At 36.5% G+C, this 23,268-nt stretch overlaps 5 protein-coding genes across 8 annotated transcripts; 2 read left to right on the top strand and 3 right to left on the bottom strand.

Moving 5' to 3' along the window:
* Positions 1 to 1,727: 1,727 nt before the first annotated feature.
* Positions 1,728 to 5,701, bottom strand: LOC107221113 (TBC domain-containing protein kinase-like protein). Of its 3 annotated transcripts, none has more exons than XM_015660005.2 (14): positions 5,537 to 5,701; positions 5,147 to 5,359; positions 4,813 to 5,062; positions 4,504 to 4,732; positions 4,151 to 4,425; positions 3,883 to 4,029; positions 3,664 to 3,784; positions 3,412 to 3,573; positions 3,150 to 3,327; positions 2,865 to 3,071; positions 2,547 to 2,806; positions 2,322 to 2,449; positions 2,048 to 2,210; positions 1,728 to 1,980 (listed from the first exon to the last, which is right to left on the bottom strand). In XM_015660005.2, exons 2-14 carry the CDS (start codon positions 5,349 to 5,351, stop codon positions 1,873 to 1,875), a joined length of 2,433 nt encoding a protein of 810 aa, XP_015515491.2. In that variant the 5' UTR covers positions 5,352 to 5,359; positions 5,537 to 5,701; the 3' UTR covers positions 1,728 to 1,872. The 3 variants fall into 3 exon arrangements, with proteins under 3 accessions (XP_015515491.2, XP_046599407.1, XP_046599409.1); XM_046743451.1 differs by having other exon boundaries at positions 5,530 to 5,701; XM_046743453.1 differs by lacking the exons at positions 4,151 to 4,425; positions 4,504 to 4,732.
* Positions 5,702 to 6,272: 571 nt separating this feature from the next.
* LOC107221114 (dihydrolipoyllysine-residue acetyltransferase component of pyruvate dehydrogenase complex) lies at positions 6,273 to 12,673 on the top strand. Its single transcript, XM_046743457.1, is given in 13 exon segments — positions 6,273 to 6,542; positions 6,958 to 7,139; positions 7,252 to 7,445; positions 7,634 to 7,808; positions 7,903 to 8,096; positions 8,255 to 8,406; positions 8,616 to 8,668; positions 8,671 to 8,745; positions 8,833 to 9,009; positions 9,126 to 9,310; positions 9,445 to 9,545; positions 9,693 to 9,870; positions 10,145 to 12,673. Coding segments are annotated over 12 exon segments (1,785 nt in total). The 5' UTR covers positions 6,273 to 6,415; the 3' UTR covers positions 9,863 to 9,870; positions 10,145 to 12,673.
* LOC107221115 (serine/threonine-protein kinase PAK 3) lies at positions 11,604 to 15,371 on the bottom strand. The gene has a single exon (XM_015660007.2). It carries the CDS (start codon positions 14,985 to 14,987, stop codon positions 13,476 to 13,478), a length of 1,512 nt encoding a protein of 503 aa, XP_015515493.1. The 5' UTR covers positions 14,988 to 15,371; the 3' UTR covers positions 11,604 to 13,475.
* Positions 15,372 to 15,423: 52 nt separating this feature from the next.
* Positions 15,424 to 16,645, top strand: LOC107221118 (succinate dehydrogenase assembly factor 2, mitochondrial). 2 transcript variants are annotated; one of them, XM_015660009.2, is made up of 4 exons: positions 15,424 to 15,763; positions 15,858 to 16,006; positions 16,070 to 16,336; positions 16,420 to 16,645. In XM_015660009.2, exons 1-4 carry the CDS (start codon positions 15,728 to 15,730, stop codon positions 16,442 to 16,444), a joined length of 477 nt encoding a protein of 158 aa, XP_015515495.1. In that variant the 5' UTR covers positions 15,424 to 15,727; the 3' UTR covers positions 16,445 to 16,645. The 2 variants fall into 2 exon arrangements, with proteins under 2 accessions (XP_015515495.1, XP_046599412.1); XM_046743456.1 differs by having other exon boundaries at positions 15,428 to 15,763; positions 16,070 to 16,645.
* Positions 16,646 to 16,897: 252 nt separating this feature from the next.
* On the bottom strand, positions 16,898 to 22,874 carry LOC107221112 (Bloom syndrome protein homolog). The gene is made up of 16 exons (XM_015660004.2): positions 22,752 to 22,874; positions 22,441 to 22,621; positions 21,643 to 22,338; positions 20,653 to 21,469; positions 20,447 to 20,581; positions 20,192 to 20,370; positions 19,876 to 20,097; positions 19,394 to 19,755; positions 19,029 to 19,287; positions 18,521 to 18,904; positions 18,281 to 18,425; positions 17,963 to 18,150; positions 17,682 to 17,872; positions 17,463 to 17,593; positions 17,178 to 17,367; positions 16,898 to 17,098 (listed from the first exon to the last, which is right to left on the bottom strand). Exons 1-16 carry the CDS (start codon positions 22,853 to 22,855, stop codon positions 16,930 to 16,932), a joined length of 4,353 nt encoding a protein of 1,450 aa, XP_015515490.2. The 5' UTR covers positions 22,856 to 22,874; the 3' UTR covers positions 16,898 to 16,929.
* Between the last annotated feature and the right edge of the window lie 394 nt (positions 22,875 to 23,268).

Here is a 23,268-nt window from a genome sequence, read left to right on the forward strand (position 1 = left end):
CACATACTCTGTATTCATAATAGAAAGTGGTTGCCGCAACAAATCTGCAGCGTATACCAAAACTGCATTTGCTGGACAAGTAGCAGTCGATTTTTCTTTACAATTCAATGAGAATGCACTAGAGTTATGGATTATAAAGCGCGAACCTTCTTCCGTATTCAAGGCTCGCATCATCACATCTATCATGTGAGGATGTATTTTACGTTCAGTTTGGGGTGGTACTCTCAATAACGGATCAAGAGCTAGTTGATAAAACCTAGCATCATATAAAACTGATGGAGAATCGAGCAGCCTCTGCAAAGCTGAGCGAGAAATATCATAAATGCTTGCTGGGACTTCTGAAAGTGCTAAAATATTCAACGAATTCAACAGAGACAGCATAAAGTCAGGGACGTTGAACGGGTCATTCAGTTGAATTTCAGACAGTAACAGTCGACCAGCAGCCTTGCTGCAAAGCTGAGCTAAAAAGCACAGAGAATGGAGATACGTCACAGTCTTGACGGTGTCTCCAGAGATATTTACTTCAAATGGCTCATCGTTAATATGTGCCGTAAGAGCCGCTGGCGATTCTACCATACCAACCCTTACAATATAGATGATGCTTTGTAACAATGCAGGGGATTTTCCTAGAGCAGTTGTTAATATTTTCAGCGTTGTTAAGCTGTGAGCCCATTTTCTGGACCAGTCTGACTTAGGCTCCAAAACTGACAAGATATTGAGCGTGGTCAGGATATGCAGCTGATTGCTAATACCAAAAGTATGAGAACTTAGAAAAGCTAGAAATTGTTCCATCATTTCCTCTAACAATTTTTCTGTGTTTCTGTTGCTTTTCAAAGTTTCTTCCTGGTGTTGAATGATCAAGTGCATTATACGAAGTAATTTCTCATGAAGGTTTATCTTGAAATTAATACCAGACACAAATGTAGGCAACATATGATGTAGCCGTTTCGAATGATACAGTGCACTGAATGCGTTTAGCAAATTTGTTAAGACATCTTGCTGTGCCTGAGACCCATTTAATAATTGAGCATGAGCCTGTAAGCTTGCCTCAAATATAGGCTGACTCTCATCAACGATTCCATCTTTCAAAGCTTTCAACAGTAATTCCCACGATTGACTACTCCCAATATTAGTTATTTCGCTTCGTGTCAAAGCTTCGTATCCTGCTAGTCTGACATGGATTGGTTTTTCATAGCTAATTTTATTCACAATATAGGTAAAATTGTCACTTCCAATTGCTCGCATGGGCCCCCAATCCTCGCCAGACAAATCGCTGGAAATAGACATAGACGTCTCGGGTCGCGCCTCATTTATAGCTACAGAATTAGCTCTGGAGGACAAGCAGCGCTCATCAATGACTGACTTTACTCTGGCAATCAGTTCTGTCATTTCCTTAGATTGAATCATATCTTGAGCAATTTCGTGCGCATTTTCATTCTTCTTCAGCCCCTCCTCGATAGTGGTTTCGAATTTTTCTTTCACACATTCGTTTATCCACTTCCGAAGGGGCAGTGGCATATTTTCCATTGTCAAAGTGTGTGATGCACGCTTTTATTCAGAGCACGGTCATTCAGAGATTAAAAAACAATGATAGTTAAAATCAAAGTTGAAATCAACATTAGAGATACCACTGACTATTTCAGTAGGAGATACCCACACATTTTGATACCATTCACCATATTACTATATTTGGTACAGTTGTCATGGTAACACAGGACAAACAAGTATCATGAAGAAATACAAATCTTTATTTTTTAAGGGAACATTATACAATGTATACGATAAACTAACGTATGTTATAAATTACAGATCATACAAGACATATTTATGTGTTATTAAAAAAATGGTATAATGGTATAAATTTGTTCTTTTCTATCGTGGCGGAACCAGAATATGCGGAGCAGTGGAACGTAGAGCGTAAATGCCTCCTTCTAGGGAACACACTCTTAGAACACGACAGCTTATCAGAAATTCTGTAAACTGTTCAAATATTCTGTTTTAAACATTCAACATAATAGACGGATGGGAATATAAATGTAAACGTTACCAATGCATTGTTTTGATCGTGTTGACCAATAATTACGACAATGCTGTCTCTGTTATTTGCTAGCGGTTCGGCATGTGGACCAAGCGACATTATGTCTGTGTGAGAAAGTTGAACACTTGTAAATGGAATATTGATGCTACCCAAAACTGCGCCCCTTTCAAATCTATAAAAATTAGAAAAATTGATGATTATTAGAGAACTCAAGTATAATGTATTATCGATTCTTTTTTACGTTATTTTATTGTACTAGTAAATCCTGGAAGTAATTACTCACTGTATGTTATTCCGTAGATCAACGACAATCACATTTTGTTTACTGTTTTGCAAGAGATTCATAAAGTCCTTAATGCTAATTCTTGGCATTTTTTCAGTCCCTGGTTCAGGGTCAATCCAGTTTGTTGCCTATAAAAGTATAAATATCAGCTGTTACTGCTTAGAATTCTAATGCAAAATTAGTCGACTGCACAAAATTTTGAATTAATGGTAATTTCAGTTTCACCTTTGATTGATCGAGTTGATGACTCCTGTAAGTAATGCTGGCTGGCGTTTTGTAATACATGGCCATTGAGTCCTTGACACATAGCTCGATATCGATTTCAGGAAGATCAGAGAATAGTAAAATACATTCATTAAATCCTGATGTGAGTAACGAATCTCGCAGTTGCCTAAGTATTGCTAGACCAACCAATAAGGGAAACGAAGAATCTCCCAGTAGAAGTTTGTCCCATAAGTGCAGGATTTTGTGTAGAGGAAATACATCTGTGCAGAAATTAATAATTAGCAACTTTATCAGTGAATATTTGTCATAGATACTCACGTGAAAACATTGTCAGGAACCACGGTATTGCAAACAACTCTGGGACAAAATTGATGGATTTCAAATGATTGGCTAACTGTGGATCATGAAAGGCTATGGTTTGAGAAAATTTGCCCAAATACTCTTGGATCACTGCAGAGTTGTCCTTTAGAAAGAATTTGTGAAGATACTTAGGGATGAACGCTGATATGCAAGCAAATGCTCGAGCTGAAAGGAAATTTAATATTTTTTGTGATGCAATATTCATTGGTGACTAGATACAAGAATATTGCTTCAAAGGATCACCTTCATTATCAAAGTTGAGGAACAAGAATGGTGCTGTTAGTGAATCTAGGCCCTGCCAGTATACGTAGTTAGGATTATCTCTAACCCAGGCCTTTAGTAATCTCTGCAGTCTCTGATGGCCTGCTCCCGAGGATAATAATTCACTGTATTGATGACATCGTGGAATGTCAACTTCAATCTTGTGAAGACGAATTAAAATTTAATAAATTTGTCGTTCCTTCTAGTACACTTTCGCTTAAATCTGATTTCAAATGCTTTGTACCTGTCGATCTGTATGCGTTGGCGTTTCTTTGTCAATCATTTGGTATCGGCGTTCTATGTCCCCACTTACATTCAGCAGTGCTGCCCAAACTCGGCCTCGCACCAGTGGTGGAATGTCCTTGTGAGCCTCTCTAATGATGGCATCTCTAGTGATTGGATAACCCTAAGTTTAATGGTCGGATATTATAATTCGAAACGTATTTAATTTATTCTACAACAAATATGCACGTATGACTTTGATTGAAAGTATCACCTGCAGTAATCTTTCATAGAGTACAATTCTATAAAATTGATATTCTGTGTCTCTTTCTCTAATTATTAATGGTAATTGTGACGCAGCACGCGTCAAATTGTCCTGTGCTTGGATGTGTGTCCTGTAAAATAAAAAATTTGAAGCATACTGCAACAGGCAATGGATTATTTTAGATTGTCACAGTAGAGTTTAGTCAGGAGCGAAATGTATGTTAATTACCCGTTCATCAATCGAGGGTAATTGGCTGTAAATGGAATGTGACATAATCGCTGCCGTAATGTATCCAAAGGTACTTTAACCACTCTCAAGTCAAGCAGTCCAGCCATGTCTCTGCGACCAAATATTTGGCCCAGCAGTACCACTAAGCTGAAATATGTGTAATTCATTTTTTGTTTACATATTTCAAACTCAGGTTTAATTTTTGCTCTAATGAATAATATAATATAATATAATATATATAGGTATATATCGATACGCTTAAACATACTTTGGTACAGACAAAATGGGAGGTCGAGATCTTATTAATCCTTGTTTCTTTAATTCCATTGTAATATCGCCACCCGCAAGTTGCCATAAATAATAGAGTTCATCCATTTTTCTCGCAGTAACACTATTATAGATCTTTTGTTCTTTCGATACCAAATCTTTTTTTAAAAATTCTTCGAATAAAGTATGTTGTAACAATTCTTCTGGAGTTTTTCTTTTACTGGGGTAAATTTGAAGGCAGGAATCAATGAAGTCTTTAACAACCTCTGGTAACGCCTGTCAGGTTCAAATCAATGGGTTAAGTTTTTCTCTTCGAGAGCAAAACTTTTATATCAAATTAAAAATTTTTTATACCTCGTAGGTTTTTAAGCAGTTATTTTCCCTCGCAATTCTTTCAAAAATCGTTGTCTCTGAATTTATAAGGCTTAAAACTTTGCGCAAACATTGGGCTAACTTGACACCAGACCAGATATTCTGTTTTAACAAACATTCAGCAATTATCATCCCCAGAGACCAACTATCGACCTTCACACCATTTGGATTATTTCCTAAAAATACCTCTGGTGCTAGATATTTTGGGTACCTGAAAATTACATCGTCATTACGGAACATCTAATGTGTGAAATTTATAGTAATCAAGAAATCAAAAATATAATATATTACCCAATTGGGAAAGAAACGTTTCTGCCACTATCCGTCATGTAATAAAGTCCATAATTATACAGCTTGACATTTTCATCTTTGGTAATTAAAATATTGTCTGGGCTCAGGTGCCTATGTACCAAGCCCAATTTATTTATGTGGCATAGACCGAGGAGGCATTGGTACAAAATCTTCTTCACAGTTTCCAGAGATAAATTATTCCTGTTGCTTAAAGGCTCTCCGCTATACTCAGCCACAACGACAATCCTTTCTGATAACGAAAATGCAAGTGAAAAGATAAGCAGACTCTGTATTCCTCACAGAATTATATTCCTGAATGGCGACAAAGACTTGCCATGTTTACTCCTAATTATATCCAGATAAGTCGACAGGTTTGAATGCTCTATCGTCTTTAAGAATTGAGACCTGCCATAGATTGTTATAGAATTTGGAGTCAGCGGCAGTCCGTTGCTGCCACACAACTCGACTGGATGACTTCTAGCAAAGAAAGTCGTTCCACCTAGACAACGCTCATCATCTTCCAGCAAAGCTGGACACATATTGTTTTCTATAACGGGGAATTCATATGCATGAGTAAAATTATCAGCAAGTAGGCGTTGCTAAGGCCCTTATATTCGAAAGATGATTGACTGTATTGTTTTTAAAATAACGGTAAATGGAAGTTCCTCATACTTGAAATATAATTTAGCATTATAATTTTATTGATTATTCAATCACCTCTTACCGATTTTAGCACCAACAAAGAATATCAAGCGTTTAAATGTTAGGCGTCGTTTCTTGTAGCATTTTACCGATCAGCTGTTAGCTGTCACACGGCTGTCAAAAACTGGAGATAGTTCCATATAGTTCCATGGTAGAACACCAGACTACGCATCGGACAGCGTCGAAAACCTCTGTTAAAAATTCCATACCGGAAACACGTGTCCCTTAACCCTACCTTTAATCTTTGAGTCCCGGAGAGACAATTAATTTCAATCGAAATTTTGATTGAATGTGGTCTACGCTCAGCAAATAATTCTATCAAACCTCAGAAATCGAACAATTCTTTACATTTCCGTAACATGTTTCAAATCATCCGATACGTCACTTTTTGTAACAGACTTTAGAAAAACGAAAAAAGAAAACATACCTAGAAGTCGTCTGCTTTTTATCTCAATTCATCGCGTGATTTTCGAATAAACGCGGCGATAGGCGCTTTCTTGTACCATTGATAAGAGGTTTTTAGAATGTTAGACATTTACCGCAAACTGTGAATGTATTTGCCACGCGATTCATTCTGATGATGTTATAATGATACGTCAATTTGCCCTCGTGAAGCTATTTAATTCGCACGGTTTCGCAGAGTCGGGTGTCTCACATTAAACTGGCCTCAATACGGAGATTCACAGCAAAATCATAAATTATATGCGTACAGTACGTCAGTATTGACGTAACGGGAGAATTTTTGACAAATGATGTAGATTGCATACAGAATGAATCTGTCTGAATAAATTGTCTGAGATCTATCAGAGACGACCTTGACGCAGAGGACACATTCGGAGGAAAAAGGTCACGCGAATATCAAGTCCAATTACGCCTTGGCCCATTCTGTCGGCGGGGAAAAATGGCGCAAGTTCTTAGGGGTAGGGTCGGTGTGTTTACGACAAAGTATTTTCAAACAATCATACCGAAAGTTGAACTCCCCATAAAATATCATCGATCATGTTTTCACACCAGCTGGGTTTTCGATGGTACGTAATTTTTCATTCATCAATACTTGAGCGAACATATGCGATTACCAGAGGTTATGTTTGCCATGTCGCCAATATTAATTAACCACGTAAATCAACAGTTGCATTAAGTTTCGTAGCTAACAATTAGATCTTGACCCAATTTTTCTGAGATAGGGATGGCGCATTTCATTCAAATCAATGAAGTCACTCTGCGTGTATTTGCGGAGAGCCTTTTTTTAATTTTGTTATGCAACTTTTTTTTCGATCCCTAGAACATCAGATCCAATTGTCCAAAAAATAACTATGGATTTTCTGTAAATAATTTATATTGAAAAATACAAGTACGTAATTATTGAAAACTGAAAACTTCTATTAAGGCGAGACAGGTAATATCCATTTATGCAGGTTGTGAGAAATGTAATTTTTTTAATAGTAAAAGGACGAGAACTCCTAATGCCGTCCTTGTCACCAACCATGGAACAAGGTACATTGATCAAATGGTTGAAAAAGGAGGGAGATGACATCGATCCTGGCGATGCTGTCGCCGATATTCAAACCGATAAGGCAGTGATGACGATGGAAATGGACGACGAAGCCATTCTAGCAAAAATAATCGTAATATAGTTTGTTTCTTCCTCAATATTGTAGTATTTCTCACAGCTCCTTCCACAAGCCATAACATCTTTTCCTTTATAAATACATCTTAGGATATCTTATTAAACTTTAGGTCGCAGAAGGAACCAAAGATGTCAAAGTTGGCACATTGATCGCTTTGACGGTAGATAAGGGTGAGGATTGGAAGGCAGTGGAAGTGCCAGGAGGATCTACTGCTGGAACACCGTCGGTTTTCTCTACGAATTCAGATCCTCCTGCTCCATCTGCACCAGCTGCATCTGCATCACAGCCAATACCAGATGGACAGTGAGTTAATGTACAAATTGTGAATATTTTCAGAGCTGGAGAAATTCGTCTTGAATTAAACAGAAGTATGACTTGGAAATGAAACTATTGTGGCCAGTCATTTAGTAGAATACTTTCAATTATCTTTACTTCCGAAAGCTCGCTAAATGTAAATGCAAGTTAATATATTGTAACTTTTACACTTCCAGACATGACTTGACGATGCCAGCTTTATCTCCAACAATGACAACAGGAGTATTGGTAAAGTGGCTAAAAAAAGAAGGTGACAATATTGAGCCAGGCGATGCTATCGCGGATATACAGACTGACAAAGCTGTCATGACTTTTGAACTCGAAGATGAGTTAGTATTGGCTAAAATAATTGTAAGTATTACCATATGACGTTGTGTCTGTTGGGGAGACAGATTGTTGTTTAGGAAAATCGTCGTGCTAACTTTTTAATTCGTCTTCATCGCAGGTACCTGAAGGATCTCAAGTTGAAGTCGGCCAACTTATTGCTTTGACCATGGATAAGGGTTCTGATTGGACAAAGGCCGTTATTCCTGCCACTACTCCGGTCGCCAATGCTGCAAAACCTGCTCCTTCTACACCATCTCAACCACTCAAACCAGCGCCAACTTCGCGTAGTACACTTCCACCACCAAGCGGCCAGTATGTATGTTTGCATTACTTTGGAAGTTGGTTTCATTGCATGACTGCAGCATCAAGTTTCAAATATTTCCGAAGTAAATTAAGAATAGTGAATTTATAATACCGTCAGCGAAGGTGTGACAGATGTAATTAGATGTACAAATACTATTTTGATCCAGGGTCTATGGCTTGGCTGTCAAAAGGTTACTGGAAGAGTATGATTTAAGTTCTGGTTCAATAAAAGGAACTGGACGACCTAATCGCCTTTTGAAAAGTGATGTTCTTGCTCACATTCAAGCCCATGGTCTGCAAAAAGTAGCCCCAAAAATCGGTATAGATTCTGATCATTTTAGTACGCATGCCATGTTGAATTACATCACCAAAATATTTTACAATCGCTGTTTCACGTATTGCTCAGTACAAATGTATCCAAGAAATTTGATTGGAGTTGACTTCTGAGCAGTTTTGCAAATTAATTTACTATTACTTAATTGGTTTTATAGCAGCTGGACCGGAATCTCCTGCAGTATCCAAATCAAGCAATCCAAGTGCAATCGGAAATACCAGTGAAAGACCATCTGGATTGGGGCAAAATATCCCATCCACTTACAAGGATGTTCCTGTCAGCAATATTAGGGCAGTCATTGCAAAAAGACTTGCAGAATCTAAAGTCAGTAACGCAAGCCTCACTTCGTATTTGCTTTATTCTACTATTACGCAATTTTTTTCTTTTCTAACCAAAATATTTTTGTTTCAGAGAAACATCCCACATTCTTACGAATTCATGGATATTAAAGTAGACAAACTGAACGAAATTCGGGAAAAGTTGAAGGCGGAAAACGTCAAGGTATCCGTGAACGATTTCATCACTAAAGCTGTTGCTCACGCACTCCTGGAATGTCCAGCTGTTAATACGTTATATCAGAATGGACAGGTAAGTGTGATAACTTTGGACACATTGTCGTATACCTCTTTTAATTTAGGCAAAAAAAATGGTGAAATATAAATCTATTGTCGTATTTTAACTTTTATTTTTTCATTAACTTTCAGATTGTTCAAATGCAAAAGGTGGATATTTCGTTCGCAGTTTCTATTCCAACTGGCCTTATAACGCCAATTATATTTGACGTTCCATCAAAAGGTTTGATAGATATTTCTGCCAGTATTAAAGAGCTTGCTGGTCGAGCTCGTGACGGAAAACTTCAGCCACATGAATTTCAAGGTGGAACGTTTACGTAAGTTTTAATTGAAGCTATATCTAATTGTAAGATATCCAGTTTCATTGGGTGTTTAAATTATGTGATACGACTGTCTTCTTTAAAATGTTCCAAGTTTTACTCACATTTTATATCATTATCATTTCCATTAGAATATCCAACCTTGGTATGTTTGGCATTAAAGAATTTTCCGCCATTATAAATCCCCCACAAACAGCTATTTTAGCTGTGGGAACTGGAAGACAGGAATTAGGTGAGTTTTCTGTCTAACTATGAATCGATGATTTCACTCTTGATTGTAGGACTTGCGTTAATTTTTTATTATAATCAGTTGTTTGTACAAGCCTTTAGGATAAACCCAATTTTTCAGCAAATTCTGTATCATAAGTTTCTCCCACAGATTCTAATTTTAATACCGTCACACGAATGACAACAACACTATCATATGATAGGCGAGCAATCGACGATGATCAGGCAGCTGACTTTCTAGCTGTTTTAAGAGCCATGCTTGAAGATCCAACTTTCTTGGCTGTCGGACGGGCTCAAGCATATAGGCATAAACGTGTATGATTCTACCTGTAAGTGATTCAAAAATTAAGTAGTTAAACAAAGTATATATGTGGACACATTTTTTTCGATCATGGAAAAGTGCATTAGGTTTCAGGTTTTATACTGTTCAGCCAACTGTAATTACTGAGAAATATTTGTAACCCACTTTTAACATATCACAAAGGAATTAATTTTTGCACGCAATTCAACGCTTTTAATTTCAGATATCTTATCTTTTGCCTATGTTCCAAATGAATCATCTTCTATCGATAAAGATCGAATATTCTTACTAATTTCTTTCAGGTTCCGTACTCATGGAAGGAACTCTGAGAATTCCCAAATTTTCGTAAGTTAGAAAAATTGTACAGAATATTTATTTAAAGATGAATCTGCACCTATATGTATGCATAGAACCAAGGTGTATTAAGAGCTTGATTTTCAAAGACAATGTTTGTTTCTAGTAAGTTGTAAGAACAGGCTTCAGACAGATTGTGATACTTGAAGAGTAACTTCACTTAGTAATCAGTCATAGCTCATTTACAGTTTAAATGAAATCAGCAATTTTCTTAACAAAATAATGTTACGATTCAGTACAGATTTATTTGTGTATTTTGTAGTTGAACTACAACCATTATGTTACCAGTGTATAAGCCCACGGCAATGAATATAACGAACGATTACAGAAGTTTGTAAAGCTCTTTAGAACTCAGGGTGTACAGTAGAATTCAGTATACGAAATTTTCATGAAAATATTTATTGATGTTCTTTTCTAGTTACTATCAACTACAAGTTGCTGTGTAGCCATGTAGTTTCAATATAATATTCTGTATATTTTTAGTGATTTGCCAATAATACACTTTGTTCGGTCTGCATATGACGTATGTACATACATGTTATTTCGATCTCTAAGTATTTAAAGAAATTTATTTTTAGCCTGACAATCGTTAGATCAACATTACTTCGGTTCATAATTTATTTATTTATTTATTACGTACATTATTCTTACAATTCGGGATCAGTGCAAATAAAAACTCTCAATCAAGAAATCTATAATAAAGAAACACTGTTTATTTCAATAGGAATTTTTCCGGAATTTATTTTATCGTTTGTGTCCATTTTTTTTTTTTTATTATTTAAAGCAAAGTGGAAGGAAATTCAATTAGTCAAATAAAGGTATTGCATGTCCTCACCTATGCTAAAGTATGTCTGATATGTGTATATGAAAAACCTAGAAGTTCAATTGCATATAACTTTTGCAATTATCATTTGTAACGGAACTGAAATAATCCGATCTAATTATTTAAAAATACTTTACTTCATGTACACATATGGGAAGCAGGAGTTTGTTCCTCATGATACTTTCTCATTTGATTGAATCCCTATACACTTCTTTGCATATAAAACCAGCATTTCTATGATTTGAACCATATAATAATAAGACAAAAGTACCGTATTTTCACGTGTAATTGTGTATTCCAACATTTTCTTTAGTAGATTTATAGTTCAACTACAGATAAAAGGTAATGTAATTCGTTATCTCGATTTAGGAATCGAATTCTGTAGAAGTATCATTTATTACTTTTATCTCAGCTTATCAAGCGGCGCGATAATTTTCATACTAAGCGACATAGCAACACATACTCTCTTCTGATATGCTGTATAATGTTACATACCACAGGAGTATCTTTAGCTCACTGTTTACATCGTTCGATTCCATTTGAATCTCAAGGTCGTGGGTTCTGTCGAGTTTTTTGACCCAATATAATTTTTCACTAGTTTTCAAGGCATTAGACTCAATCTCCGACCAGGGGGAAAAAAAATGTATAATTTCTTTTATATGATTGTTACATACGTGTTTTAATTACATATATATAACTCATACAATATTTATAGCCCAGCAGATAAGGGCTGCGATTTACAGCTGTGACTGTGTAATAATTTTATGAAAAATCTTATATTTGTTAGAATTGACGAAATCGCAATAGATCTGATTGACAATTCAGACACAGTTTGATTAGAATTCTCATACAAGCAATTCATACATAAAAATCTGGCATTAATATTAAAAGATGGACATTTTTTTTTTGTAAACAATTATTTATTTAAATTTTTCACAAACGCTCTTTTGTGTGGTTAGTGTTGGTATTATAAATAACTTGTTGGTGTGATTTCCAGTTGGATACTTTGAAATCTGCATTTTTAATATCGATAACTTGTTGTACAGAAGTTGTCCACAAACCACTAAATTATCAACAATATCATTCAATCTATGTATCACATCTCAATTGATTTCTCATGAAGGTTAATTTTCTCCTTCCTTTCTTCTGCTACGTTACCAGTATTTTAAAGCAATTTAATACTACAGCTTTTGCTTAAAAGTCTAATTAAGATAAGGAAGTTGTGGCGTTATATCTAAACTTTTTTACAGTTATTATTTTCTTAATATGCATGCTGGAATTCGATGTCACACTATATGTCGTTGGGAAAGTTTGATTATATTATTTGCTCAGAATTTTATTGTCAAATTCATGGGAATTTTGATAAAAAGTAACATTTTTATGAATACAAATATGATTTTACAATCTTAGGGTATAAAATGCTTGGTTGTTTGACAACGAGCAGACAAATCACGCTTTACAAGCATAATTATTATTGCATCATCTTAATCTAAAAAATTGTGTAAAGTACAAATAGAAAAAATGCTGAATGCTCATCTAAATAAACTGTTACATGAAATAACCTATATTGTAGAATGTAGCATTTGTTTGGTCCGTTTAAAAAATGATCGATTTTTACGTCAGAATGGTTATTGCTAAATTACAATTATATAATCCAGGGTTAGCAAAAACTGTATACATATGTATAAAATTTTGAATGATTATCTGAAAATTACTTATCACAATGGTATAAAATCTATCAAAATTACTTGTTACGTTTTAATACTGCTCAAAGGCAAAAATACTTTTGAGCTGAAAGCTAGGCACTTGAGAAAATGTAAAACATGTCAATTAATGCCAACCCTGCCCGAAAGTTGACGGATTATATATTGGCATTTGTTTACTCTAATAAGTAGTTCTCAAAATATTTGGTATGTTTGGGAAAAAAAAAAAAAAAAAAAAAAAAAAAAACAAGTGAGTCTTCAATCTTTAAAGGTCTATTGCCAAGTAAGTTATGAATTTTTTTTAACACTGACTGAATATGCAAAATACTTTTGTTAAGTGATGTAAGTTGATTTTACGTTGAATACTTTGTGTCAGTCTTGAACATAGTATCAATTATCTTTGACTACACTTGATTGCACTAGATCAAATTATTTATACCTGCAATCATTGATAAACTACAAATACTAAATATACTAATCATGACTGTTTCATATTAATGTTAAATGTAAACTTATACAGGCTTCAAAAATATGTATAGTATATCTCGAGTAAATATTTGTAAAATTGATAAAAGTTATTTTATGCTAAATTTATTACAGAAAAACTGTATGTATAAATATTCTGCGGCACGTACCGAAGGGTCGAGTACTGGCTATGAAACGATAGCGATACACAACTGGAAATGATGAGTGGAAGAATATTTTCTCAATTTTCCTACTCATATAATTAATTTTTGAGACAATATAATTTGTTTAAAATACTTTTCGCAAAATTTTTTGGGCTGCACGAATTAGCGGTGTTAGCGTAGATAAATCCGCACAGTTATCTAAGAAAGGATGAGCGAGCAGCTCCTCAGCTGTTGCTCGATCATCGACCTCGACAGCCAGGCATCTCTCAAGGAAATTTTGAAAATGAGGAGTTAGCGTATCCCACCTCGGGATGGATGGTTTCCCTATAGCAGCGATCAAGTACAAAGCTCGGAGCGGAGTTTCCTTCAAGTACGGAGGCTCTCCTTCGATCATTTCAATCGCCATTATACCAAGGGACCAAATATCTACTTTTTTACCGTACTGTTTCCGTGTAACAACCTCTGGAGCCATCCAATATGGGGTCCCAACCATTGTTTGCCTCTTTTCGTCACCAACAATGTTTGCGCAAAATCCAAAGTCTGTCACCTTTACCAACCCATTCATTCCAAGTAGAATGTTGTCGGATTTAATGTCTCTGTGAATGATTCCTTTTGCATGTAGAAAGCTAACGGCTTTGAGAACCTCGCGGCAGACTGCCGCTATCTGGGCCTCCTTCATAATAGTTTCAGTGACGACATCCGTTAACGGCCCTCCATCCAGCAGTTCCATTATCACCCATAGATTTTCGTCTACCAGATAAGCGTCAAGAAAATTGACCAGATTTGGATGATGGAATCCTTTCAAGACTTGAATCTCTGTCAGAATTAGCTCCTTCTTAGGCTGTTTGGTCAAATCAATGTCTTTGATGGCCACTCTTTGACCAGTCTTTGTATCGGTGGCTATGAAAACAGTGCCCGACGCACCAGCTCCTACTTCCTTGCTTCTCTCAAACCTGCGATGCGGATCTTCGGGATTGCAGATTTTTCTCAGCTCCTCGAAAACCTCGTCCTCTGTCATTTTCCCCACCGAACCCTCAGTCTTTCTTCGTAGTATGGGACTCTCGTCTTCCGGGTGACGGATATCATCTGGCAGTCGAGTTTCATCTTCTTCGTTAATTTGGTAAGTATTTAAATCCTCTAATATCTCTGTCAACGTTTTTTCAGAATGTTCCACCTTTGTTCGTGGGGTGGGTTTGGGGTGTTTGTTGAGCTTCGGAGGCAGGTCTGGTAATCTCTGCTGGCTGTCATTTGAGCTGATGGAGGTGCTGCCGTCGGAATCACCAGATTGATACTGTTTTTTCGATAAGATTTTATCGATCTCTTGCGATTCTTCGGCGATCAATTTCTCTGTGACAAATGGTTTGAAAACTTCCTCGAGCGGTTTTTTCTTTATTGAATAATTGTAGAACTTAATCGCCTGCAAGGCTGCTGCTGGGTGCTCACTCTGCTCGACCTTGGTTATCTGCTTGTCCAATTCTTGGATCCACCGGTCGGGCAGACCCTCGAGTTGACCAGTTTCGACATTTTTCGTAACGTGGATATTCTGCGTGACGTTTGTCGGCAGACCTATCTCCGAAACTACCTCGACGTTGCTGTTCTTCTTCTTCGTAAATAGCCTTGTTATACTCAGGCTCATTTTGGCACGCGGTTTAGCAAAGTTTATCGAGGGGCGTTCCACCGTGGTTGACGAATTTATTTTCCTAGTTATCGAAAACGGCGAGTGTTAATACAAGGTATCGAAAACGCGGAGACTGATCACACCCATTATTCAGGATTTAGCCGCGTGAGTTGCGAGTCTCGGTCTTATCTATTTACAAACTTTATTCATTTGCAGGCGTGTGCTATTTAATCACTCACTCGACACAGACATTACTAATTATCTCACGCACTCCTGGAAACTTCTTTTACGTTGGTACACTACACTGATATGCCGTCTGAATTGCAGCAGAGAATGTAACAGAACTTCTTTTTCCGAAAAATACCTAATTTTAACGATCATCGACCAACACTGTCGCCATCTGCCTTCGACTGATTCAGCAAATGAGTCACCCTTTTCTTTTCGACTTGCTTGCCAACCAAAATCGACAGTTATCGATAGTTTCTTAGTCGTAGTTCATTGGTGTATTATAATCACATTATAATAATCACCGAAATCACGTGACTGAAAAAAAGATCTGATTGGTTAAAGATTTTACGTTGTCTGCTTTGCCTATTTATGACTGGTTTCTATCCGCTGATCCATATCCAGTTTGACGTGAGGTGTTGTTTGACATACACGCTTGAACGGTGAAGAAACGGTGGGTGTGGGGAAAACAAATACATAATTTGACGCAATTTTACACGCATCCGGGTTTTCGCTGCTCAAAGTGTACGAAGATGAGTGCTATAACGAAGGCCGGTAGGCTGTTTAATGTAAGTTGTCATCGATACATTTTCTTTCAGGATATTTTCGCAATTATGTAACAAGACGTAGAAGTCGGTGTTTATTTAATCTTGCTTATTACAGGCTAGATCTTTCATTTTGACGAGGAATATTTCTCGTAGCTCCGTTAACGATAACGATGATCTCAATATTGTTCATCCCGAGGCACGTGAGCCACACATTCCTCCTTATGTGGAACGGCAAGGTGAAGACATAACCTTAAAACGAGCTAGGTGGGTATCGTGGGTATAAAACGACTCTATTTGAACAAACTTAAATTAGAATTCACTTTGCAGGCTCATCTACCAATCTCGCAAACGAGGTATGTTGGAAAACGGTCTCCTTCTTAGTACTTTTGCCAAAAAGTACCTCGACAACTTTAATGAATCCCAAATGGTGCTGTACGATAGATTGATCAACCTGCCGTCAAATGACTGGGATATATTTCACTGGGCTGCAGAAGTTAAGCCGACTCCGTCTGAGTTTGACAATGAAGTTATGGATTTGCTCAAAGAGCATGTTAAAAATAAGGATAGAGTCAGCAGATTGATGCAACCAGAATTGTAATTAGTTATGAACGAGTAGCCATTGCAATTAGAGATTTCAAAAACGATATTACACTACAGATGAATTTATTCCCTGGCAGGATCAAAAGTGAAAAACAGTTATAAACGATACAATATGGAAAACTTACTGATCATCATCGTTGCTCTTTGTTTCGGAAGAGCTAAAAGTGAGTCAGTATTTTGTATTTTTTATATATCCAACTTGTTCACGCGGCATATCAGGAAAATTGTATTTATTTCTCAGTTTTGTGATTGAATTTTTTTGGTGTGTGTAAAAAACAAATATTATGTAAAAGTTAAAAACCATTTTATTACAAAACACATTTCTTCTCGACAATAAATTATTCAAAATTATTTTTATACACAAGTACTAGTTGGGCTGCATAACTGATAGCAATTTTCAATCATCCTAAGATCTTCGTCTTTCATCATTTTAAGACCTTAGGATTGAAAAATAAGTAAATCTTATCGTAAACATAATCATCTCATCATCTTGATCACACAATCTGTTTACATAGTCTGAACACTTGGAAGCTAGTTTTAGGTTGTCTTTTTTTCTTTCAGAACTTGTTTCATTAAATTTGAGGTTACTACAATCCGAGATTCACGAATCTACTGCTGTCTCTGGAAAAGGCCTTCTTTTGTCCAGGTTCTAGAAATCCTGGACCACGGCTCGTTCCAGTTCCTCGATATGTCCCTGAGCCACGTGTTGTTCCTGAACCACGTTTGCTTCGAGTAGTCGATTGTTGATATTCAGAGCTGAAAGAGCAAGATATATGAAAGAAGAAAAATATTTATTTTCAAATCCAAATTCACCACATTTTTTATTGACACTAACTTTGATGCTCCACGTTTGAATCTCTTTGCTCTGCTAGTAACTCCACCTCGTCCTCTTCTTTTTATTCCTCGACCTCTGCTACCAGTACTGCTTGTAAAGGCTGGACTAGATACTGTAGATAACCATGTAGTACCCTCATCATTTTCATCATTGCAAACGTTATCGTGGCTTGAGCCTTCGCTCAGCAGAACTGTTGAAAGCAAACAAGTTTGTTAGTAAGAAATATTGAGTTATCAAACATTTGTTGTCTACTAGTAATTATACCTCAAGAAATGAAGTACTCACCACACTTTTGGGCAGCATATTTCTGGGTTACATCCAGTAGAGCTTTTCCATATTTATCATAGTTCGCTTTTGTGACGTGAGGAATTTTTAACATTGCCTCTTCGTTGTCTGGTAGCTGCTGGCTCATTGCTCTTTGATAAAAAAAAAAGCATCGTGAATGAGTAGTCAGATAATTTTTATCAATGTCTATGTTGAAAGAACTGAATTGTATTCACCAACCTGACAGCAATCATATTCATAATAGAAGCAGCAGAAACATCCAAGGCACCAGCAATTCCGCGTACAATTGACATTAACTCGGTATAACATCGTGATTGTAAGTTCTTCAGCGCTTCGTTTGATGGGGTCACGTCAGATGAAGTCACTGACACCGTAGTGGTACTAGTGCTTGTCCTCAGCGAGAACTGTATCTAAAATAACCCCCCCGACACAGTGTCAGTACTCACAATATCTTAATACAGGAAAATCTTTCAATGAACAAAGGAGAAATTGTTGTTTACTTTAAGATTTGTTTTTGTCAAAAGCTCTCGTCCTTTGGGTCCTATCTTGAGATATGCACATGTGATTTCATTGTTGATATACATGTTCTCCTGAAGATATTGATCAATCACCAATTTGTGTAGCAGCCGCTCGATATCATTCTTCTTCCAATTTTTACCACGACCAAATATTCGATGTTTATTATGGCCTGACATGAATAGGCATAAGATTAATAGTGTGACATATATTGAAAAGTAACAGTGAAGTTGTTTTAGTATGAGATTTTTATATGTAATAGAGTACTGATAGAGAAATGGAAGGATCTAAATGATATTCACCTGCATCCCTTATCTTTTTGAGATCACTACCCTTATAGATTTCCGTTATTTGTAAAAGCGTTATGCCTTTTCTTTGTCCTAAATCTTGTACTGCTTTAACAATTTCTCTTGCGTCTTCAGTTACATCAACCAATTCATATTTGTCCTGATGAGAAACACAGATAAAAATACTTAATTGCAATTGACTCGGTAAAAAATTATTTACATATGATAAAATATTGATAAAGAAATTTAGAGTACCTTATTTCTACAGTTGTCGCAGGTCGTTTTCTTATTAGCGATGCAGGACTCCTTTTTAAATATTTCACCAAAATAGTTTAACTGCTGTACTCTTCGACAATCTGTTGTGTTCTCACAAAATGCAACCATCCTGTATAAATTGTCCATATGAGTTTTTATTACCTCCTGAGAAGCTCCGTCCATTTCGATCATCTTTCTTATACGGTGCATGTCGGCATAGTTGTAAAACAGAATGCAATCTGCTGGTTCACCGTCACGGCCAGCTCGACCACTTTCCTGATAGTATCCTTCAATCGACTTTGGTAAGGCAGCATGCATCACATATCGCACATCTGGTTTGTCAATTCCCATTCCAAATGCTATGGTTGCACAAATAACATCAACCTGCACACGAGAATAGTTCTTGATCAGTAATACGCATGTGTCATCTCTACTTTAGTAGCTCTTCATCAGTGAAATATTATTTTCAAGTATAAAAATCCGGATGAACAGTAAAGGCGTGGTTTACCTCATCGGAAATCCATCTTCCTTGTACTGTAGCTCTCTGAGCATCCGTGAGTCCAGCATGGTAGCTCAAAGCTGATATGCCATTTCTCTTGATATCATCGGCAAGATTATCACAGTCTTTACGTGAAAAGCAGTATACAATTCCAGAGAGTTTTTTGAACTTTGTTTGTATCATAGCAATTACTTCCTCTGTGCAGTTTTTACCTTTTTTGGGGATAATACTATACTTTAAATTTGGCCTGTTGAAACTGCACATGAACCTGCAAATAGTGATCATTGTACAATCATGTAAATGTGAAAGAGTACAACGATGTTCAAAAAATCGTTAGATAAAATAACATCGAAGAGAAAGTAAACTACGCTTACCATTTTGGATGGGTCATGTTTAATTGGTATAAAATGTCGGTGCGCACTCTTGGTGTAGCTGTTGCAGTCAAAGCCATTGTCGGTACTCTGGGATAATTTTCTCTCAGTAACTTTAGCTTCTTATAATCAGGTCTAAAATCATGACCCCATTGACTGACGCAATGAGCTTCATCAATTACAAATCTGGACAATAAGCCTCGTTCATAAAGCTTGCTCAAACATGAGCAGAATCTCTGAGATGCGGAAATTTTTTCTGGTGTTACATACAACAGCTTGAGCATAGGCCCTGCCTTCGACAGCTCTCTATATACATCTTCCGCTTGCTTCTCTGTCAAGTTACCAGATATGTGAGCAGCTGGTATCTGTAAAAATTTGTAAATTAGAATTTAGGTGTACGATAGATAGCAGAGAGTAACAATGCAACTGTAACAAGTCTAACAAACATATCAATTTCGCCAATGATGATAAACCTATGTACTTACATCAAGAGAATTGAGCTTCTGAACTTGATCGAGAATTAGACTTTTTAATGGTGAAACTACCACTGTGATACCAGGTGCAAGAAGTGCAGGCAATTGATAACACAGAGATTTGCCACCGCCAGTTGGCATTAGTATGAAACAGTCGAACCCTTGAAGTGATGCATTTATGGCTTGTAGTTGGTTCGACCTGAAGCTGTGTAATCCAAATTTTTGTCTAAAGACCTAAATTCATTGGGTAAACGAGAAAATATTGATTTCGTTAACCACATTGGTTGATCCAAATTTTAATCGGGAGTGTTATTGTCATTTGTTAAACCTTTAGCATTTCTCGCGAATGTGGATATTGCAGACCATCGAATTCGCCACTGACTCCATCGTTTTTGTAATCGCCTGTAAATATTCCACTCTGGGATGCTGAGCTAGCTAACTGCACAGAGTTCGAACTTTTCGTACGCTGATTTACACTGGCTGTGTCGATGGGTGTTGGCCTAGACACTGCGTGACAAAACAAGAAGAGTAATACCTTTTGACTCGGTTACAAAGCATGCAAGATAAAATCATAGTTACATACATCTTGTATTTACTGGTTTATTATATTGTCTAGCAGCATTCCTAGCATCAGAATCAAGTTCAATAGTCGGCATTTCTAGTAGCTCATCGGTCAGAGATTTATCCAAAGGCATATGATGGCTCTGTGTTGGAAAATCTGTAGAAGACATGAGCTTTAAAATATTGAAATATTTATTTCAGCAAATTAGTGTTGGAACAAAGACTTACTAAAACTATCGTTCATCCTATTCCATGAATCATCCATGAACGTTGACTTTGTAGAAGATGTTGATTTTTGTGATGAGGATTCTGTACTGCTGCTAGTCTTGTCACTCATTTTGCTTGAGAAGTTGCTGGAAATCGCTGCAGGCTTGAATCCATTTTCATTAACACTTGCAGAATTGGCTTGTCCGGAAATTCCTTGAAGCTTTTCCCAGGTATTTCCAATGTGCTTGATGACTGCTGATGGCATAGTTGCTCTGATAGGTTTTTTTAATTGAAAGGCAGATTTTTTAACAGTAGCAGGTGGAGAAGACAATTCAGTGTCTACCGATTTCTGGTATTGAACATCTTTAAGTAAGTGTAGTTTTTCAGTGGTACAATCATAAAGTTCATTTGAAGATGTAACGGTACTTGGTTTTTGGTTGTAATTTGTTAGAGGTGACGTAACGGTGCTTGGTTTGTGGTTCAATTTTATTTGAGGGCTACCACTTGTACCACAAGCCAATGGTGATGGTAAATCATCAAATTCTTGGGATGAAAAATCAGATAAATGGTCATTGCAAGGGAATTCATCTGCACGTGAGCGAGATGCATTTTGTTCCTCTTGGCTGAGCCGATCCAAATTTTTTTGCATAAGAAGTATTTTCGCCTTAAGATGCTGACGCAAGACTTTCAACTCCTGATAAGTCTTCAAGTTGAAACCTGGAAATTTTCCCAGTACCAGCAAAGGAATTTGGTTAAATGCAATCGAAATTTTATCCAAAACTTGTAGTTCTATTTCTTTGAAGATTTGTTGGCGCTGCAGCACTTGATTTTTTTGTGGCTGTAGAAAATAGTTTCATTAGTTTGTGATTGGAATGAATAAAACAATACCGGTCACTTATGGTTATCTAATACAAAATAAAGACTATTTGCAAATGATGACTAAATTATGAATAACTTATTTTATCAAGAAACAATGCAGTATGAATTCCAATTAAACTTATTCAAACTCACAGGCATTGACGCCACTGCCGATTTTTTCTTCATCATTTCAATCCAGGGGTCCAATTTCTCATCTAATCCCAATGGTTTTAAATCTAGTTTTATATCTGGACCTTTCCATTCATTTCTCTTAACTGGCGAAGTTTTATCTGCCGATTCACGACTCTCACTGTCCGAATCAGCTATAATTTTTGGGGAAGGGGATTTCAATTCTGGCTGTTCAAGTGGTATTGGAACAGTCTCATCTTTCGGTTCAGTCTTAATGCTGATATTTTTAGGCAGAGACAGACTAGGAACTGTTCTGCTAACATTACCAGGACTGCTAGAACTTGACGTCAATGAGAAGTGTGTTGACTTAGTTCCTTTATCAAGAGACATGTTATTCATTTGATCTTCCTCTAGTTTTACTGAATTTGTTGTTGTATTATTAGCACTTGGTATTTTTGTTTCGTCAGCTGTGAACTTGAGACTGTTTTCACTAACACCATTTGAGTATTTTGAAATTAAACTGTCTTTGCTATTCTCTTTTAAGCTATCACTGCTTTGGTTCATGCTGGTAAAATTTGTTTCGCTCAATTTATAGGCCTCCAAGTCTTTTTTGGCTTGTTCCTCCATAGAATCATCGACATATTGAATCGTTGAATTTTCCTTACAGCTTTTTACTGTATAATTATTTAACTTGGGATCTGGGAACTCATAGGAATCATTCTAAAATAATTCAAATAATATTACATAGTAATGTTGGACAAAATATATTAAAATCATATTACAGTCGAGCCTATCAAATGGTTTCGCACTAGACATACTTACCAATGATATGATGGAAGCTTTCCTATCAATTTTTGATACCGCTGACTGCAGATCTTTTTCCTCAGCATCCGATTCAATCTCGAGACTTGTATCACTGTCATCCCAAATATCATTTGACTCGAAAGTAGATTTTTTTTTATAATTTTTGTTAACATTTTTACTGGCAGTGTCAGGTAGAATACTAGAAAAAATATAATCAATTCAGTATTCGAATATTTCATATGTATATCAGATGTAATAGTAACTTGATAAACAGAAATCAAGAACAATGATATAGGGCAAGATATGGATTACTATAGGACGAAATTTACCTGGACTGAATAACTTTTGGGGTAGATTGAGGAAATTTCGTTAGGAAATTCGTCAATGTAGGTTGGATTCTCTTACTGCTACGTAGAGTTGATTTTTTTGACATCTTGATCTCGTCCGTTCTTATTGTTACGAGACAAGGCACATAATTGATTATAATGTGTTTTTACTTCTACAACATTCCAGTTTTAATATACGTCGTAATACATATCTTTTCTAAATCCGATTCCTCAACTAAATTGTATGTGTATCACATTATTTGAGGTTAGTCGAGCGCAAAATATTTGAAAATTACATAGGAAAACTCTCTTCGAACCTCATTTGCGCGGGTCAGGGCGCGCGTACTACATTGCACAACCACCTGGCACATAATACATACCTATTTTTGGTTAGTGATATTTTTCTCTTTTTTGTTGGCTATGCTGATGAATTCGGGGACAAAATTGGGCTAATCAGACAACTTATCAAACCCAGTGGTGGGCAATGGTTCACACATATATATTCGCTTTGTCCAGTTTG

Source organism: Neodiprion lecontei, chromosome 6 (assembly GCF_021901455.1).
Source record: "Neodiprion lecontei isolate iyNeoLeco1 chromosome 6, iyNeoLeco1.1, whole genome shotgun sequence".
Lineage (NCBI taxonomy): Eukaryota > Metazoa > Arthropoda > Insecta > Hymenoptera > Diprionidae > Neodiprion > Neodiprion lecontei.